Source organism: Rhinoraja longicauda, chromosome 7, assembly GCF_053455715.1.
Source record: "Rhinoraja longicauda isolate Sanriku21f chromosome 7, sRhiLon1.1, whole genome shotgun sequence".
Taxonomy (NCBI): Eukaryota; Metazoa; Chordata; class Chondrichthyes; order Rajiformes; family Arhynchobatidae; genus Rhinoraja; species Rhinoraja longicauda.
Window position 1 is genome coordinate 1,826,360 of NC_135959.1, and position 20,682 is coordinate 1,847,041.

General features: G+C 49.9%; 1 protein-coding gene across 1 annotated transcript; it reads left to right on the top strand.

The window, feature by feature from the left end:
• The first annotated feature begins 8,877 nt into the window (after positions 1-8,877).
• Positions 8,878-19,903, top strand: tomt (transmembrane O-methyltransferase). The gene is made up of 3 exons (XM_078401966.1): positions 8,878-9,139; positions 14,419-14,615; positions 19,583-19,903. The coding sequence occupies exons 1-3, from the start codon at positions 8,878-8,880 to the stop codon at positions 19,901-19,903; spliced, it is 780 nt and encodes a 259-aa protein (XP_078258092.1).
• The last annotated feature ends 779 nt before the right edge of the window (positions 19,904-20,682 follow it).

Sequence of the window (20,682 nt, forward strand, 5' to 3'; positions counted from 1 at the left end):
TTCAGCGCCAGGTCCGGCTCGGCCGCGGGGCCTTCCATCGCCCGGCGCGGCCGCGGGACTTTACATCACTGGTGCGGCTCGGCCGCGGGACCTTCCATCGCCCGGCGCGGCTCGGCCTCGGGACTTTACATCACTGGTGCGGCTCAGCCGCGGGACTTTACATCACTGGTGCGGCTCGGCCGCGGGACCTAACATCGCCCGGTGCGGCTCGGCCGCTGGACTTAACAGTGCCCGGTGCGGCTCGGCCGCGGGGCCTTCCATTGCCCGGTGCGGCTCGGCCGCGGGGCCTTCCATCGCCCGGCGAGGCAGAGAGGAAAGCTCTTCAGTGGGTAGTCCATAGAGGTCAGAGGACCATCGGAACACAGCTACCAGCCTTGGAGGGCATCTACAACACACGATGCCTCAGGAAAGCCACCAGCATTCACAAAGACTCTTCACACCCCTGCAACAGTCTGTTCGAACTTCTACCATCGGGCAGACGATACAAGGCCTTCTACGCCCGCACCTCCAGACTCAGGAACAGCTTCATCCCCAGGGCCATAGCTGCTATGAACCGGTCCTGCTGAGCCGGATGGCCACAACGCACAGTGAACCGGCACAGATCTACTTGCACTTTATTCTGTTTTAAAACTGTTTCTAATTTTGTTTCACTGGGTTGTATAAATTTATACTGATTAGCTAATTAATTTATTGCATCGTATGGGAGGCGCATTCCCAATCTCGATGTACAATGACAATAAAGATATATTGTATTGTATTGTATTGTTGTGACTAGGGGGAGGGGGAGCAAGGGGGGAGCAAGGGGTACCGAGGAGACACGAGTGAGGGCCTCATCTATGATGGTTTGGTCAGTTCCTCAATAGGAACCAAGAATCAGTCACTTCTCAATCTTAACCTACTTTTTAAATTTTGACCTAATGTAATTCAGATGAAATTTTCTCTGGAGAGCTTTTGGTTCAGGAAGAAAATACTTCATTGCCAAATCTAGAAGCTGCCACCGAAGGCAGTGGAGGCCAATTCACTGGATGCTTTCAATAGACAATAGACAATAGGTGCAGGAGGAGGCCATTCGGCCCTTCAAGCCAGCACCGCTATTCAACATGATCATGGCTGATCATCCACAATCAGTACCCCGTTCCTGCTTTCTCCCCATATCCCTTGATTCCGTTAGCCCAAAGAGATATATCTAACTTTCTCTTCGAAACGTATAAGATTATTAAGGGGTTGGACACGTTAGAGGCAGGAAACATGTTCCCAATGTTGGGGGAGTCCAGAACAAGGGGCCACAGTTTAATAATAAGGGGTAGGCCATTGAGAAGTGAGATGAGGAAAAACATTTTCAGTCAGAGAGTTGTGAATCTGTGGAATTCTCTGCCTCAGAAGGCAGTGGAGGCCAATTCTCTGAATGCATTCAAGAGAGAGCTAGATAGAGCTCTTAAGGATAGCGGAGTCAGGGGGTATGGGGAGAAGGCAGGAACGGGGTACTAATTGAGAATGATCAGCCATGATCACAATGAATGGTGGTGCTGGCACGAGGGGCCGAATGGCCTATTCCTGCACCTATTGTCTACGTTTCTTTTCTATTCCTTCCTTGCATTCTGGCACAGTTATGCTGTATCCTGGGCTTTGATACGTTACAGGCAGAAACATACCTCTGCAACATCAACTCCAAACAATGGGAGCTGAGGAGAAACGAGATACCTGAACACCTGCCCCCGGTAAACCTGATCCCCCCCTGCCTTCCAGAACCTTCTCTCAGCCGCGGAGGAAGGCCATCAATAATGTAGAAGGTGGTGCTGGAGAGGAAGCAGGAAGCGCGGTTACAACCGGGCAGTTGCTGGCTCCGGCAAAGGTAGGAATGGGAACGTGCAGCCTGCCTGATCTCCCCCTTGCTAAACACTTCAACTCCCCCTCCCACTCCCAGTCTGACCTTTCTGTCCTGGGCCTCCTCCATTGTCAGAGTGAGGCCCAGCGCAAATTGGAGGAACAGCACCTCATATTTCGCTTGGGTAGTTTACACCCCTGCGGTACGAACATTGGCTTCTCTAACTTCAGATAGTCCCTGCTTTCCCTCTCTCTCCATCCCGTCCCCTTCCCAGTTCTCCCACCAGTCTTCCTCTCTCTCCATCCCGTCCCCTTCCCAGTTCTCCCACCAGTCTTCCTGTCTCCGACTACATTCTATCTCTGTCCCGCCCCCTCCCCTGACATCAGTCTGAAGAAGGGTCTCAACCTGAAACGTCGCCCATTCCTTCTCTCCTGAGATGCTGCCTGACCCGCTGAGTTACTCCAGCACTTTGTGTCCACCTTCGGTATGAATATTGATTTCTCTCGCTTCAGGTAGCCCCGGCATTCCCTCTCTCTCCATCCACCCCCCCCCCCCCCCCACCCAAGTCGCACCAGCTTCTCGTTATCACCTAACAAACACCTGACAACGGCCTGTTTCCTTTATCATCGTTACTTGTTTGCATATCATTAATTCATTGTTGTTTAACTCTCCACATCACCGTCTATATCTCTCGTTTCCCTTTCCCCTGACTTTCAGTCTGAAGAAGGGTCTCGACCTGAAACGTCACCCATCCCTTCTCTCCAGAGATGCTGCCTGTCCCGCTGAGTTACTCCAGCTTTTTGTGTCTAAACCTGCATCTGCTGTTCCTCCCTACACATCCTTTACAAGTAGTCTGGGACATCCCGTATTTTGTGCTAAATTTCTCCTGTACGGGACCGCCTTTGTCCCATATTAGAAGGGTTAGACAATAGACAATAGACAATAGGTGCAGGAGGAGGCCATTCGGCCCTTCGAGCCAGCATCACCATTCAATGTGATCATGGCTGATCATTCTCATTCAGTACCCCGTTCCTGCCTTCTCCCCATACCCCCTGACTCCGCTATCCTTAAGAGCTCTATCTAGCTTTCTCTTGAATGCATTCAGAGAATTGGCCTCCACTGCCTTCTGAGGCAGAGAATTCCACAGGTTTACAACTCTCTGACTGAAAAAGTTTTTCTTCATCTCCGTTCTAAATACCCTACCCCTTATTCTTAAACTGTGGCCCCTGGTTCTGGACTCCCCCAACATTGGGAACATGTTTCCTGCCTCTAACGTGTCCAACCCCTTAATAATCTTATACGTTTCGATAAGATCTCCTCTCATCCTTCTAAATTCCAGTGTATACAAGCCTAGCCGCTCCAATCTTTCAACACATGACAGTCCTGACATTCCGGGAATTAACCTAGTAAACCTACGCTGCACGCCCTCAATAGCAAGAATATCCTTCCTCAAATTTGGAGACCAAAACTGCACACAGTACTCCAGGTGCGGTCTCACTAGGGCCCTGTACAACTGCAGAAGGACCTCTTTGCTCCTATACTCAACTCCCCTTGTTATGAAGGCCAACATGCCATTGGCTTTCTCACTGCCAACTTCCTCACTCCCATATATGGGACAAAGGGTGACGTCACCTCCCCGCGCCCCATGTGACCTCACCCAGCCATCGGCCACGTGCTCCCGCTCCACCAATGGTGGCTGCCCGGGCCGGGAGGCGGGTTGCTACGCAACCTCCGTTAGGCGGCGCCTGGGCCTCCGGGCCTAGACTGTCCGGAGCTAAAATGTCGGAAAACTAGAGTGTGAGGGCCTACAGCGTCCGCCCCCCCTCCCCCCCGACGCTGTAGGTCCCGACAGTTTAAGTCCCGACACTCTAGGTTTCCGACATTTTAGCTCCAGACAGTCTAGGCCCTGAGGCCCAGGCGCCGCCTAACGGAGGTTGCGTAGCAACCCGCCTCCAGGCCCGGGGCGGTGACATCGCCCTTTGTCCCGTGAGGAAGTTGGCACCCCCTACCTCCCGCCAATGCAATTCCACATCACTTTGCACAGTCAGCAAGTTGGTAAAATGTGGACACCAGGGAACTGCAGATGCTGCTTTACCAAACAATGACACAAAGTGCTGGAGTAACTCAGCGGGTCAGGCAGCCTTGCATTGCAGGGGAAAAAGAAAAGGTGACATTTTTGGTCGGGACCCTTCTTCAGACTGAGAGTCAAAGGGAGTCTAGAGATATGGACGGGTAAGGTGTGAAAATGCTGGGGCATCTCTGGAGAAAAGGAATAGGTGACGTTTCGGGTCGAGACGCCAGAGAGAGTTAGATATCGCTCTTGGGGTTATATTTGAATTATGAATTGTAATTCCACATGACTTTGCACAGTCAGCAAGACGCTAAAATGTGGACACAAGGAACTGCAGGTGCTGGTTTACAATTAAAAAAAGACACAAAGTGCTGGAGTAACTCAGCGCAGCATTGCTGGAGAAAATGAATAGGTGACACTTTTGGTCGTTGTGAATCTCTGGAATTCTCTGCCACAGAAGGCAGTGGAGGCCAATTCACTGGATGTTTTCAAGAGAGAGTTAGGTTCAGCTCTTAGGGCTAACGGAATCAAGGGATATGGGGAGAAAGCAGGAACGGGGTACTGATTGTGGATGATCAGCCATGATCCTAGACTCATAGAGTCATAGATTGATAGTGTGGAAACAGGCCCTTCAGCCCAACTCGCCCACACTGACCAACAATGTCCCAGCTACCCTAGTCCCACCTGCCTGCGCTTGGTCCATAACCCTCCAAACCTGACCTATCCATGTACCTGTTCAACTGTTTCTTAAACGATGGGATAGTCCCAGCCTCAACTACCTCCTCTGGCAGCTTGTTCCATACACCCACCACCCTCTGTGCGGATAAATTACCCCTCGGATTCCTATTAAATCTTTTTCCCTTCACCTTGAACCTATGTCCTCTGGTCCTCGATTCCCCTACTCTGGGCAAGAGAATCTGTGCATCTACCCGATCTATTCCTCTCATGATTTTGTACAAAAGGGACGGGTTGCATCTTAACAGCAGGGGGACAAACATTCTGGCAGGCAGGTTTGCTAGTGTGACACCTGTGGCTTTAAACTAAGTAGTGGGGGGGAGGGGTTAACAAATTGTGAATATGAAGATGAGGTAAAAGGGAATACAGGAGATATTGCAAAAGATTCTCGGAAGAATGGGAACAGAAGTTCTAGAGGGGAAAAGAAATTAAGGGCAGGGCCAATTGTGAACGATGTGAGAGGGGAGGTAAATACAGAAGTTAAAATGTTGTACTTAAATGCGCATAGTATAAAAAATAAAGTGGATGAACTTGAGGCTCAGTTAGTCATGGGCAAGTATGATGTTGTAAGGATCACTGAGACATGGCTACAAGAGGACCAGGGCTGGGAACTGAATATTCAGGGGTACACAACGTATAGAAAAGACAGACAGGTGGGCAGAGGGGGTGGGGTTGCTCTGATGGTAAGGAATGATATTCATTCCCTTGCAAGGGGTGACATAGAATCAGGAGATGTTGAATCAGTATGGATAGAAATGAGAAATTGTAAGGGTAAAAAGACCCTAATGGGAGTTATCTATAGGCCCCCAAACAGTAGCCTCGACATAGGGTGCAAGTTGAATCAGGAGATAAAATTGGCGTGTCAAAAATGTAATGCTACGGTGGTTATGGGAGATTTCAACATGCAGGTAGACTGGGAAAATCAGGTTGGAAATGGACCCCAGGAAAGAGAGTTTGTAGAGTGCCTTCGAGATGGATTCTTAGAACAGCTTGTACTGGAGCCTACCGGGGAGAAGGCAATTCTGGATTTAGTGTTGTGTAATGATCCTGATCTGATAAGGGGACTAGAGGTAAAAGAGCCATTAGGAGGCAGTGATCACAACATGATAAGTTTTACTCTGCAAATGGAAAGGCAGAAGGGAAAATCGGAAGTGTCGGTATTACAGTATAGCAAAGGGGATTACAGAGGCATGAGGCAGGAGCTGGCCAAAATTGACTGGAAGGAGGCCCTAGCAGGGAAGACGGTAGAACAGCAATGGCAGGTATTCCTGGGAATAATGCAGAGGTTGCAGGATCAATTTATTCCAAAGAGGTGGAAAGACTCTAAGGGGAGTAAGAGACACCTGTGGCTGACAAGGGAAGTCAGGGACAGCATAAAAATTAAGGAGAGGAAGTATAACATAGCAAAGAAGAGTGGGAAGACAGAGGATTGGGACTCTTTTAAAGAGCAACAAAAGTTAACTAAAATGGCAATACGGGGAGAAAAGATGAGGTACGAGGGTAAACTAGCCAATAATATAAAGGAGGATAGCAAAAGTTTTTTTAGGTACGTGAAGAGGAAAAAAATAGTCAAGGCAAATGTGGGTCCCTTGAAGACAGAAGCAGGGGAATTTATTATGGGGAACAAAGAAATGGCAGACGAGTTAAACCGTTACTTTGGATCTGTCTTCACTGAGGAAGATACACACAATCTCCCAAATGTTCTAGGGGCCGGAGAACCTAGGGTGATGGAGGAACTGAAGGAAATCCACATTAGGCAGGAAATGGTTTTGGGTAGACTGATGGGACTGAAGGCTGATAAATCCCCAGGGCCTGATGGTCTGCATCCCAGGGTACTTAAGGAGGTGGCTCTAGAAATAGTGGAAGCATTGGAGATCATTTTTCAATGTTCTATAGATTCAGGATCAGTTCCTGTGGATTGGAGGATAGCAAATGTTATCCCACTTTTTAAGAAAGGAGGGAGAGAGAAAACGGGTAATTATAGACCAGTTAGTCTGACATCAGTGGTGGGGAAGATGCTGGAGTCAATTATAAAAGACGAAATTGCTGAGCATTTGGATAGCAGTAACGGGATCATTCCGAGTCAGCATGGATTTACGAAGGGGAAATCATGCTTGACAAATCTACTGGAATTTGTTGAGGATGTAACTAGGAAAATTGACAAGGGAGAGTCGGTGGATGTGGTGTACCTCAACTTTCAGAAAGCCTTCGACAAGGTCCCACATAGGAGATTAGTGGGCAAAATTAGGGCACATGGTATTGGGGGTAGGGTACTGACATGGATAGAAAATTGGTTGTCAGACAGAAAGCAAAGAGTGGGGATAAATGGGTCCCTTTCGGAATGGCAGGCAGTGACCAGTGGGGTACCGCAAGGTTCGGTGCTGGGACCCCAGCTATTTACGATATACATTAATGACTTAGACGAAGGGATTAAAAGTACCATTAGCAAATTTGCAGATGATACTAAGTTGGGGGTTAGTGTGAATTGTGAGAAAGATGCAATAAGGCTGCAGGGTGACTTGGACAGGTTGTGTGAGTGGGCGGATACATGGCAGATGCAGTTTAATGTAGATAAGTGTGAGGTTATTCACTTTGGAAGTAAGAATAGAAAGGCAGATTATTATCTGAATGGTGTCAAGTTAGGAGGAGGGGGAGTTCAACGAGATCTGGGTGTCCTAGTGCATCAGTCAATGAAAGGAAGCATGCAGGTACAGCAGGCAGTGAAGAAAGCCAATGGAATGTTGGCCTTCGTAACAAGAGGAGTTGAGTATAGGAGCAAAGAGGTCCTTCTACAGTTGTACCGGGCCCCGGTGAGACCGCACCTGGAGTACTGTGTGCAGTTTTGGTCTCCAAATTTGAGGAAGGGTATTCTTGCTATGGAGGGCGTGCAGCGTAGGTTCACTAGGTTAATTCCCGGAATGGCGTATGTTGAAAGGCTGGAGCGATTGGGCTTGTATACACTGGAATTTAGAAGGATGAGGGGGGATCTTATTGAAACATAAAAGATAATTAGGGGATTGGACACATTAGAGGCAGATAACATGTTCCCAATGTTGGGGGAGTCCAGAACAAGGGGCCACAGTTTAAGAATAAGGGGTAGGCCATTTAGAACGGAGATGAGGAAGAACTTTTTCAGTCAGAGGGTGGTGAAGGTGTGGAATTCTCTGCCTCAGAAGGCAGTGGAGGCCAGTTCGTTGGATGCTTTCAAGAGAGAGCTGGATAGAGCTCTTAAGGATAGCGGAGTGAGGGGATATGGGGAGAAGGCAGGAACAGGGTACTGATTGAGAGTGATCAGCCATGATCGCATTGAATGGCGGTGCTGGCTCGAAGGGCTGAATAGCCTACTCCTGCACCTATTGTCTATTGTCTATTGTGAATAGCGGTGCTGGCTCGAAGGGCTGAAGGGCCGAATGGCCTCCTCCTGCACCTATTTTCTATGTGACCCTTCTTTGATTGTGGCTTGGCCTTAGGGTTACCAACTGTCCCATATTAGCCGGGACATCCTGTGTATTGGGCTAAATTGGTTTGTCCTGTACGGGACAGCCCTTGTCCCGTATTAGGCCCGGGGAGTGCTATAGGCCCAGACACTGTAGGTCTGGAGACTGTAGGTCCGGACACTGTAGTTCCGGACACTGTAGGCCCGGAGTGTGTAGGCCCGGACTGTGTAGGCCCGCACAGTGTAGGCCCGGACACTGTAGGCCCAGACAGTATAGGTGCGGACTGTGTAGGCCTGGACAGTGTAGGCCTGAACAGTGTAGGCCCGGACACTGTAGGCCCGGACAGTGTAGGCCCGGACAGTGTAGGCCCGGACAGTGTAGGTCTGGACAGTGTAAGACTGGACACTGTAGGCCCGGATAATGTAGGCCCAGACACTGTAGGCCCGGACAGTGTAGGTCCGGACAGTGTAAGACTGGACACTGTAGGCCCGGATAATGTAGGTCCGGACACTGTAGGTTCGGACAGTGTAGGTCTGGACAGTGTAAGACCGGACACTGTAGGCCCAGACAATGTAGGCCCGGACTGTGTAGGTTCGGACAGTGTAGGTCCGGAGGCATACGCACCGCATGACGGAGGTTGTGTAGCAACCCGCCTCCCGGCACAGGCGGCCGCCATTGGTGGAGCGGGAGCACGTGGCCGCTGGCTGGGTGAGGTCACTTGGGGCGCGGGGCGGTGACGTCACCTTGTCCCTTATTTGGGAGTGAGATAGTTGGCAACCCTTACTTGGCCCCTTGCTCTTCCCCCTCAGATGGTGTCCCCCGCCATTGCCTTGGCCTTCATCCCCTTCCTGATGACGCTCCTCATCCGCTACCGCTACTACTTCGTGCTGTTCTGGCGCGCCGTGGTCCTGCGCAAGTTCCACGACTACCTGACCGGCCTGTCGAGGGAGGAGCGGGCCTTCAAGTACGTGCTGGCCAACTGTATCCCCGGAGACACTGACAACATCCTTGCCACCTTCGACCAGTGGTGCTTGCACTCGGAGTACCTCAGCAGCCTGGGCCCCGAGAAAGGTAAACGTCGCAGAGCCAGAGGGCCGTAGTCATTGAGTCAAAGAGCCATAAGGCGATACAGCGTGGAAACAGGCCCTTCGGCCTAACTTGCCCGCGCCGGCCAACAACGTCCCAGCTACAACAGTCCCACCTGCCTGCATATAGTTTAGTTTAGTTTAGAGATACAGCATGGAAACAGGCCCTTCGGCCCACCGGGTCCGCGCCGACCAGCGATCCCCGCACACTAACACTATCCCACACACAATAGGGACAATTTTTACATTTACCAAGCCAATTAACCTACAAACCTGCACGTCTTTGGAGTGTGGGAGGAAACCGAAGATCTCGGAGAAAACCCACGCAGGTCACGGGGAGAACGTACAAACTCTGTACAGACAGCACCCATAATCTGGATGGAACATGAGTCTCCGGTGCTGCATTCGCCCTTTGAGGCGGCAACTCTACCGCTGCGCTTGGTCCATATCCCTCCAAACCTGTCCTATCCATGTACCTCTCTAACTGTTTTTAAACATTGGGATAGTCCCAGCCTCAACTACCTCCTCTGGCAGCTTGTTCCATACACCCACCACCCTCTGTGTGAAAAAGTTATCCCTCGGATTCCTTTTAAGTCATGGAGCCCTAATCATAGAATCAGTCATAGAATCAGAGATTCGTAGAGTCGTAGTGTCATAGAGTGATACAGTGTGGAAACAGGCCCTTCGGCCCAACTCGCCCACACCGACCAACATGTCCCAGCTACACTAATCCCACCTGCCTGCGCTTGGCCCATATCTCTCCAAACCTGTCCTATCCATGTACCTGTCCAAATGTTTCTTAAACGATGGGATAGTCCCAGCCTCAACTACCTCCTCTGGCAGCTCGTTCCACCCTCTGTGTGAAAGTGTTCCCCTCAGGTTCCTATTAAATCTTCCCCCTCTCACCTTAAACCCATGTCCTCCAGTTCTTGGTTCACTAAGAGGCAGCAGGGTGGCTCAGCGGTAAAGCTACTACCTCACATTGCCAGCGACCTGGATTCAATCCCGACTACGGGCGCCGTCTGTACGGAGTTTGTACGTTCTCTCCGTGACCTGCGTGGGTTTTCTCCGAGATCTTCGGTTTCCTCCCACACTCCAAAGACGTGCAGGTTTGTAGGTTAATTGGCTTGGTGTAAATGTAAAATTGTCCCTAGTGTGTGTAGGCTTGTGTTGATGTGCGGGGATCGCTGGTCGGTGCGGACTCGGTGGGCTGAAGGGCCTGTTTCCGTGCTGTATCTCTAAAACTAAAAACTAAAACTAAACCTACTCTGGGCAAAAGACTCTGTACATCTGCCCGATTGAAAAAAGACAACGTTTCAGATCGGATCCCTTCTCCAAACTCGAGTAGTCGAGTGCTTTTGATGTAGCACTTGCGTTTGGCTGACATGTATTCATGTTTTAGTTTTTAGTTTTAGTTTTGGAGATACAGCACAGAAACAGGCCCTTCGGCCCACCGACCAGCGGTCACCCCGTGCACTAGCACTGTCCCATACACGAGGAACAGTTTACAGAAGCCAATCAACCTACAAACTCGCCCACACCGGCCAACAATGTCCCAGCTACCCTAGTCCCACTCGCCTGCGCTTGGTCCATAACCCTCCAAACCCGTCCTATCCATGTACCTGTCCAACTGTTTCTTAAACTATGGGATAGTCCCAGCCTCAACTACCTCCTCTGGCAGCTTGTTCCGTACACCCACCACCCTCTGTGTGAAAAAGTTACCCGTTGGATTCCTATTAAATCTTTTCCCCTTCACCTTGAACCTATGTCCTCTGGTCCTCGATTCCCCTACTCTGGGTAAATGACTCTGTGCATCTACCCGATCTATTCCTCTCATGATTTTGTACACCTCTATAAGATCTCCCCTCATCCTCCTGCGCTCCATGGAATAGAGACCCAGCCTGCTCAACCTCTCCCTGTAGCTCACACCCTCTAGTCCTGGCAACATCCTCGTGAATCTTCTCTGAACCCTTTCAAGCTTGACAATATCTTTCCTATAACATGGTGCCCAGAACTGAACACAATAGTTTAAATGCGGTCCCACCAACGTCTTATACAACTGCACCATGACCTCCCAACTTCTATACTCAATACTCTGACTGATGAAGGCCAAAGTGCCAAAAGCCTTTTTGACCACTTTGTCTACCAACATGTTGGGCCGAAGGGCCTGTTTCTGTGCTGTATGACTCTGCGGCTCGAAATTGAAGATGGCGCATTTTAGGAGTACTAATGAGACTACGAAATACACCATGAACGGTGGAATCTTCTAGATCATCGAGGAATAGAGACACATTGGAGTACTTGTCCATCGATCCCTGAAGGTGGCAGCACAGGTCCTGATCCCAGGAATGAGTGGGTTAACCTATGATGGCCGTTTGTACTTGCCGGTACTCGGTGGAGTTTAGAAGGATGAGGGGGGACCTCATTGAAACGTACAGAATAATGAAAGGCCTGGATAGAGTGGATGTGGAGAGGATGTTTCCATTAGTGGGAGAGTCTAGGACCAGAGGGCACAGCCTCAGAATAAAAGGACGCTCCTTTAGAAAGGAGACGAGAAGGAATGTCTTAGCTCAGTTTATTGTTTCGTGCAGTGAAAAGCTTTTGTTGCGCGCCATCCAGTCAGCGGAAAGACAATACACAATTACAATCCAGCCATTTACAGTGTACAGGTGCATGATAAGGGAATAACGTTTAGTGCAAGGTAAAGCCAGCAAAAGTCCGATCAAGGATAGTCCGAGGGTCACCAATGAGGTAGATAGTAGTTCAGCACTGCTCTCTGGTTGTGGTGGGATGGTTCAGTTGCCTGATAACAGCTGGGAAGAAACTGTCCCTGAACCTGGAGGTGTGCGTTTTCACACTTACAGATTTATGGTGTTGAATCTGTGGAATTCATTGCCACAGACGGCTGTGGGGGCCAAGACAATGGATATTTTTAATAATAATAATAATAATGCATTACATTTATATAGCGCTTTTCATATACTCAAAGACGCTTTACAGGGATTTAGAGAACATAGGGAAATGAATAAATAGATAAATAAGTAAATAAGTAAACGAACAGAGAAAGGAGACAGAAGGTGAGGTGACCTTCAGTGGTTGAAGGCAGTGCTGAACAGGTGAGACTTCAGCGATGTTTTGAATGTGGTGAGTGTGGAGGAGTCTCTAACGGTTTGGGGTAGTGAGTTCCATAGGGTGGGAGCAGCGATGGAGAAAGCCCTGTCCCCCAGGACCTGAGTTTGGTCCGGATGTGGGGGGATAGGAGATTGGCAGCAGCAGAGCGGAGGGTGCAGGTGGGAGTGTGCCTGTGGAGGAGGTCGTTCAGGTAGGATGGGGCCAGGTTATGGAGGGCTTTGTAGGTTATGAGGAGGATTTTGTACTGGATTCTCTGGGGGATGGGGAGCCAGTAGAGTTTGTAAAGGACGGGGGTGATATGGTCACGGATCGGGGTGTGGGTGAGTAGACGGGCAGCGGAGTTTTGAATGTATTGAAGTTTACTGATGATTTTTGAGGGTGCGCCATAGAGGAGGCTGTTGCAGTAGTCCAGACGGGAGGTGATGAAGGCGTGGATGAGGGTTTCTGCAGCTGTGGAGGAGAGGGATGGACGGAGACGGGCAATGTTTTTGAGGTGGAAGAAGGCTGTCTTTGTGATGTGTTTGATGTGTTTGTCGAAGGAGAGGGTTTGATCAAAGATGATTCCAAGATTCCGGATGTGAGGTGAGGTGGATACTGGGAGACCATCAATGTTGAGGATGAAGTTTTGGGTGGATTTGGTGAGCGTTTTTGGACCAATGATGATGATTTCAGATTTGTTACAATTGAGTTTGAGGAAATTTGATTGAAGCCAAGATTTTATTTCAGTGATGCAGTTTGTCAGTGTAGAGTGTGTGGTGGGGGAAATTGACTTGGTGGAGATGAGGAGCTGGATATCATCGGCGAAGCCGTGGAAGTTGAGACCATGACGGCGGATTAATTGACCAAGGGGGAACAGGTAGAGGATGAAGAGGAGGGGGCCAAGGACTGAGCCTTGGGGGACACCTTGGGGGAGGGGAGCGGTGGGGGATTTACAGTTGTTAATGGAGATGAACTGGTGTCTGTCAGAGAGGTAAGATTTGAACCAGGATAGGGCTGTGCCGGTGATGTTAAAGGAGGTTTCAAGTCGGGTGAGGAGAATGGAGTGATTTATGGTGTCAAAGGCGGCGCTGAGGTCAAATAGGATGAGGATGTTGAGGTTGCCAGCGTCGGAGGAGAGGAGAATGTCGTTTGTGATTTTGAGGAGCGCAGTTTCAGCGCAGAGATTGATAGATTCTTGATTAGTACGGGTGTCAGGGGTTATGGGGAGAAGGTAGGAGAATGGGGTTAGGAGGGAGAGATAGATCAGCCATGATTGAATGGCGGTGCAGTCTAGATGGGCCGAATGGCCTAATTCTGCTCCTGGAACTTATGAAGTTGTGAAATTGTGAAGTTATAAAGTTATAAAGTTGTGAAGTTACAAAGTTATACAGTTATAAAGTTATGAAGTTATGAAGTTATAAAGTTATAAAGTTATAAAGTTATACAGTTATGAAGTTATAAAGTTATGAAGTTATAAAGTTATGAAGTTATGAAGTTATAAAGTTATAAAGTTATACAGTTATGAAGTTATAAAGTTATGAAGTTATAAAGTTATGAAGTTATAAAGTTATGAAGTTATAAAGTTATGAAGTTATAAAGTTGTGAAGTTATGAAGTTATGTTGTAAAGTTATGAAGTTATAAAGTTATGAAGTTATAAAGTTATAAAGTTATACAGTTATGAAGTTATAAAGTTATGAAGTTATAAAGTTATGAAGTTATAAAGTTATGAAGTTATGAAGTTATAAAGTTATAAAGTTATACAGTTATGAAGTTATACAGTTATGAAGTTATAAAGTTATAAAGTTATGAAGTTATAAAGTTGTGAAGTTATAAAGTTATAAAGTTATAAAGTTATGAAGTTATGAAGTTATAAAGTTATAAAGTTGTGAAGTTGTAAAGTTGTAAAGTTATGAAGTTATGTTGTAAAGTTATGAAGTTATGTTGTAAAGTTATGAAGTTATGTTGTGAAGTTATGAAGCTATGTTGTGAAGTTATGAAGTTGTGAAGTTATACAATTATAAAGCTATAAAGTTATAAAGTTATGAAGTTGTGAAGTTATAGTTGTGAAGTCATGGAGTTGTAACGTTGTGAGTTTGTGAGTTTGTGAGTTTGTGAAGTTGTGAGTTTGTGAGTTTGTGACGTCTCGCTGCCAGGCCGGATCCTGGAGCGGCTGCTGTACGAGACCGCTCCGCGCACGGTGCTGGAGTTGGGCACCTACTGCGGGTACGCAACCCTCCGCATCGCCCGCTCCCTCACAGACGGTGCCCGCCTCTACACCGTGGACATGGACGCCAGCAACGCCGCCATTGCCGAGAAGGTCATCCGCATAGCCGGCTTTGACGAGGACACGGTGAGCAGAGAGGGAGGGAGGGAGGGAGGGAGGGAGAGAGGGAGAGAGGGGGAGAGGGAGGGAGGGAGGGAGGGAGGGAGGGAGAGAGGAAGGGAGGGAGGGAGGGAGGGAGGGAGGGAGGGAGGGAGGGAGGAAGGGAGGGAGGGAGGGAGGGAGGGAGGGAGGGAGGGAGGGAGAGAGGAAGGGAGGGAGGGAGGGAGGGAGGGAGGGAGGGAGGGAGGGAGGGAGGGAGGGAGGGAGAGAGGAAGGGAGGGAGGGAGGGAGGGAGGGAGGGAGGGAGGGAGGGAGGGAGGGAGGGAGGGAGGGAGGGAGGGAGGGAGGGAGGGAGGGAGGGAGAGAGGGAGGGAGGGAGGGAGGGAGGGAGGGAGGGAGGGAGGGAGGGAGGGAGGGAGGGAGGGAGGGAGGGAGGGAGGGAGGGAGGGAGGGAGGGAGGGAGGGAGGGAGGGAGGGAGGGAGGAAGGGAGGGAGGCAGAGAAAGACAGAGAGAGAGGGAGAGAGAGAGAGAGAGAGAGAGAGAGAGAGAGAGAGAGAGAGAGAGAGAGAGAGAGAGAGAGAGAGAGAGAGAGAGAGAGAGAGAGAGAGAGACAGTGAAAGATAGATACAGATGGAAAGAGAGTCAGAGATGGATAGAGAGAGACAGAGACAAGACAGAGAGACGAGAGGGAGAGAGAGAAAGAGAGAGAGAGAGAGAGAGAGAGAGAGTGATATAGAAAGATAGAGACGGTGAGAGGGAGAGATCATGCAATACTCCTACAGATTCATCCCTGGCTGTGTCCGGGCTGCTGTGCTCTGTGCTCATTGCTGGTGCTTCCATCACCTGCGGTGTGTCACAGAGTCACAGAGTCATAGAGTGATACAGTGCGGAAACAGGCCCTTCGGCCCAACTCGCCCACAGCGGCCAACAATGTCCCAGCTATACTAGTCCCACTTGCCTGCGCTTGGTCCATAACCCTCCAAACCTGTCCTATCCATGTACCTGTCCAACTGTTTCTTAAACGACGGGATAGTCCCAGCCTCAACTACCTCCTCTGGCAGCTCATTCCATACACCCACCACCCTCTGTGTGAAAAAGTTACCCCTCGGATTCCTATTACAATACAATACAAAACAATACAATATATCTTTATTGTCATTGTACCCAGGGGTACAACGAGATTGGGAATGCGCCTCCCATACGATGCAATAATTTAGGTAATTTAGACAGCAGCAACCCAACGAAACGAACAGTTGTAACAGTTTTGGACAGGGTAAAGTGCAAGTTGATCTATGCGTTGTGGCCATCCGGCTCAGCAGGACCGGTTCATAGCAGCTATGGCCCTGGGGATGAAGCTGTTCCTGAGTCTGGAGGTGCGGGCATAGAAGGCCTTGTATCGTCTGCCCGATGGAAGGAGTTCGAACAGACTGTTGCAGGGGTGTGAAGAGTCTTTGTGGATGCTGGTGGCTTTTCTGAGGCATCGTGTGTTGTAGATGCCCTCCAAGGCTGGTAGCTGTGTTCCGATGGCCCTCTGAGCTCTATGGACTACCCGCTGTAGAGCTTTCCTTTCTGCCTCCGTGCAGCTGAGGTACCACACAGGGATTCCATGCGTTAGGATGCTCTCTATGGTGCAGCGGTAGAAGGTCGTCAGCAGCTGTTGGGGTAGACCAGACTTTTTCAGTGTTCTTAAGTAGAACAGTCTTTGTTGTGCCTTCTTGACCAGCGCAGCAGTGTTATTGGACCATGTTAGGTCCTCCGAAATGTGAGTGCCCAGAAACTTGAAGCTGGACACTCTCTCCACACTGACCCCATTGATAGAGATCGGGGCATATTCCCCGTTATGTGACCTACGGAAGTTGATGATCAGCTCCTTGGTCTTGGTGGTATTTAGGGACAGGTTGTTATCCGAGCACCAGTCCGCCAGGTTCTGCACCTCCGCTCTATAGTTTGTTTCATCCCCGTTGGTGATAAGCCCGATCACCGTTGTGTCGTCTGCAAACTTGACAATGGTGTTGGTGTCGAATGCAGGAACACAGTCGTGTGTGAAGAGGGAGTAGAGCATGGGGCTCAGAACACAGCCCTGTGGTGTGCCGGTACTCAGGGTGATAGTGGAGGACAGGTGCGGGCCCATTCTCACTGCCTGCGGTCGTTCCAGCAGGAAGTCCAGGATCCAGTCACATAATGACGAGCTAAGGCCTAGCTGGTGGAGTTTGGTGATGAGCTTGGTGGGGATGACCGTGTTGAAGGCGGAGCTATAGTCTATGAATAGCATCCTCACGTACGTGCCCTGTCTCTCTAGGTGAGTCAGGACAGTGTGAAGAGCCAGAGAGATGGCGTCCTCTGTGGATCTATTTGCCCTGTATGCAAATTGATGTGGGTCCAGTGAGTCAGGGATGCTGGATTTGATGTGTGAGAGGACCAGCCTCTCAAAGCACTTCATGACTATCGGCGTTAGGGCAACCGGGCGGTAGTCGTTCAGGTTGGAGATCTTTGCTTTTTTCGGCACCGGAACTATGATAGCCGACTTCAGGCACTTGGGGACCGTAGCCAGAGATAATGACAGGTTAAAGATCCTGGTGAATACCTCAGCCAGCTGTTCAGCACAGTCCTTCAGTACCCTTCCTTGAACACCATCCGGTCCTGCAGCCTTGCGTGGGTTGACCCTTTGCAGAGCGCGTTGTACCTCCTGTGTGCTCAGTTGCAAGACCTGTCCCACCGCCTCGGCTGGGGTTCTTTCACTCAAGGTGGTTTTGCCAGTTTCAAAGCGGGCAAAGAAGGTGTTAAGCTCGTTGGTCAATGCCATATCGCTGTGGGGGCAGGCAGGGCTGCTCTTGTAGCCAGTGATGTCCCTGACACCCTGCCACATGCTTCTGGTGTCCGTGGTGTTGAAGTGGTCTTCCACCCGTTGCCTATGGGTGTCTTTGGCCCTTTTAATACCTTTGCTTAGGTGTGATCTGGCAACACTGTATGCTGAAGTGTCACCAGATTTAAAGGCATTGTTGCGTGCCCTCAGCAGGTTCTGTACCTCCTTGTTCATCCAGGGTTTCCGGTTTGGGAACATCTTTATCACCTTGTCCTCCGTGACATTCTCCACACAGCAGTTGATGTAGGAGAGCACAGTGGATGCGTATTCCTCCAAGTCTACCTCTATCTCTGAACCGTAGGTGGCCTGTTGTGCAAACAGGTCCCAGTCGGTGCGATCAAAGCAGTCCTGGAGTTGTAGGGTGGCATTCTCGGGCCATATTTTGACCGTCTTTATTGTGGGTTTGGTCTTGCGGATGAGGGGTTTGTATGCGGGCAGTAGAAACAGTGAGAGGTGATCGGATTGTCCCAGGGGTGGGCAGGGGAGAGCTCTGTAGGCGTCCTTTACATTGGTGTACACCTTGTCCAGTGTGTTTGAGCCCCTGGTAGGGCACTGCACATGCTGATGGAATTTGTGGAGCGAGGCTCGTAGGTCGACCTGATTGAAGTCCCCTGCAACAATGAAGGCACCGTTGGGGTGGGCATCCTGCTGCTTACTGATGGCCGAGTGCAGCTGTGCTAATGCTAGGTTAGCATTAGCCTGTGGGGGAATGTATACGGCCATGATGATGACCACCGTAAACTCCCGCGGCAGATAGAATGGCCTACATTTGAGCAGTAAGTACTCCAGGTCTGGGGAGCAGTAGCTCTCTATTGCAGTGTGGTTGGTGCACCAGTCATTGTTAATGTAGATGCAGAGCCCACCGCCCTTGCTCTTACCGGAGTCCTTTGTTCTATCAGCAAGATGTAGTGAGCGGTTTGTTAGCTCCACAGCCCCGTCGGGGACCAGTGCGTTGAGCCACGTCTCCGTGAAGATCAGCGCGCAGCAGTTTTTCAGGGATCGCTGGGTGTTGATCCACAGCCTTACCTTATCCAGCTTGTTGGAGAGTGACCGGACATTGGCGAGAAAGATGCTTGGTAAGGATGGTCTTAAATCTTTCCCCTTCACCTTGAACCTATGTCCTCTGGTCCTCGATTCCCCTACTCTGGGCAAGAGACTCTGTGCATCTACCCGATCTATTCCTCTCATGATTTTGTACACCTCTATAAGATCTCCCCGCATCCTCCTGCGCTCCATGGAATAGAGACCCAGCCTGCTCAACCTCTCCCTGTAGCTCACACCCTCTAGTCCTGGCAACATCCTGTGCAAAGATACTAGAGGATCAAGATGGACCGCTCTGTTGAAATCGCCTATACTGAAGTGTAGCACACAAAGACGCCATTTTAGTAAGCAAAACCCACCGTTCGCTCTGCCTCTCGCTATGTAATCAGTGTTTTGGGGAACAGTATGTGTGATGATACCATTAAAATGCAGAATATACCTCATCTATCAATTCACAGCCTTTTGTTATTTTTTCTTTTTAAATATCTCTGCAAGTTTTTGCCTACTAAAATGGCACCGTAGACAATAGGCAATAGGTGCAGGAGGAGGCCATTCAGCCCTTCGAGCCAGCACAACCATTCAATGTGATCATGGCTGATCATTCTCAATCAGTACCCCGTTCCTGCCTTCTCCCCATACCCCCTGACTCCGCTATCCTTAAGAGCTCTATCTAGCTCTCTCTTGAAAGCATCCAGAGAATTGGCCTCCACTGCCTTCTGAGGCAGAGAATTCCACAGATTTACAACTCTCTGACTGAAAAAGTTTTTCCTCATCTACGTTCTAAATGGCCCTTATTCTTAAACTGTGGCCCCTGCCGTGACATACTACGGTTTTGAGGGTCGAGTGGTCCAACTTGCTCCTCTATTATCTTTGGTGTTTAGGGTCGAGTGGTCCATCTTGCTCCTCTAGTACCTTTGGTGTTTTGGGTCGAGTGGTCCATCTTGCTCCTCTAGTATCTTGGTGTTTAGGGTCGAGTGGTCTATCTTGCTCCTCTAGTATCTTTGATGCCGCGTGTGTGCCCTGGAGCGTGGGCTGCGGTCCGCTCTGCGACGCGCCGCGCCGTGACCTGCGTCCTTTCCCTCCCGCCAGGTGCAGCAGGTGGTGCTGCCGTCCGACGAGGTGATCCCCCAGCTGCGGGAGAAGTTTGCCGTGACGACGGTGGACTTTGTCTTCATGAACCACTGGAAGCGCAGCTACCTGCGTGACCTGCATCTGCTGGAGGAGCAGGGCTTGCTGCGCCCGGGCAGCGTGGTGCTGGCGGACAACATCATCTTTACCGGCGCCCCGCACTTCATGCAGTACGCCAAGGGCAGCGGCTCCTACACCTGGAAGCTGCACCGCACGCACCTGGACTACTTCCGTCACATCCGAGACGGCATGGCCGAACTCACCTACACCGGCCTCAAGTAGCCACCTGCACCTCAGCTGACAAACCCAAAGTCAGTCTGAAGAAGGGATTCCACCCGAAACGTCACCCATTCCCTCTCTCCTTAGAAGGACGAGAGGAGATCTTATCGAAACGTATCAGATTATTAAGGGGTTGGACATGTTAGAGGCAGGAAACATGTTCCCAATGTTGGGGGAGTCCAGAACCAGGGGCCACAGTTTAAGAATAAGGGGTCGGCCATTTAGAATGGAGATGAGGAAAATCTTTTTCAGTCAGAGAGTTGTGAATCTGTGGAATTCTCTGCCTCAGAAGGCAGTGGAGGCCAATTCTCTGAATGCATTCAAGAGAGAGCTAGATAGAGCTCTTAAGGATAGCGGAGTCAGGGGGTATGGGGAGAAGGCAGGAACGGGGTACTGATTGAGAATGATCAGCCATGATCACATTGAATGGCGGTGCTGGCTCGAAGGGCCGAATAGCCTCCTCCTGCACCTATTGTCTATTGTCTATTGTCCTAGATGCTGCCTGACCTGCTGAGTTACTCCAGCATTTCGTGATACCTTCAGCTCAGGTGAGCTGAGTTGAGTTTAGGAAAAAACACTGCATATGCTGGAGAAAATCGAAGGTAACATAGAAACATAGAAAATAGGTGCAGGAGGAGGCCATTTGGCCCTTCGAGCCAGCACCGCCATTAATTGTGATCATGGCTGATCGTCCACAATCAGTAGCCCGTGCCTGCCTTCTCCCCATATCCCTTGATTCCACTAGCCCCTAGAGCTATCTAACTCTCTCTTAAATCCATCCA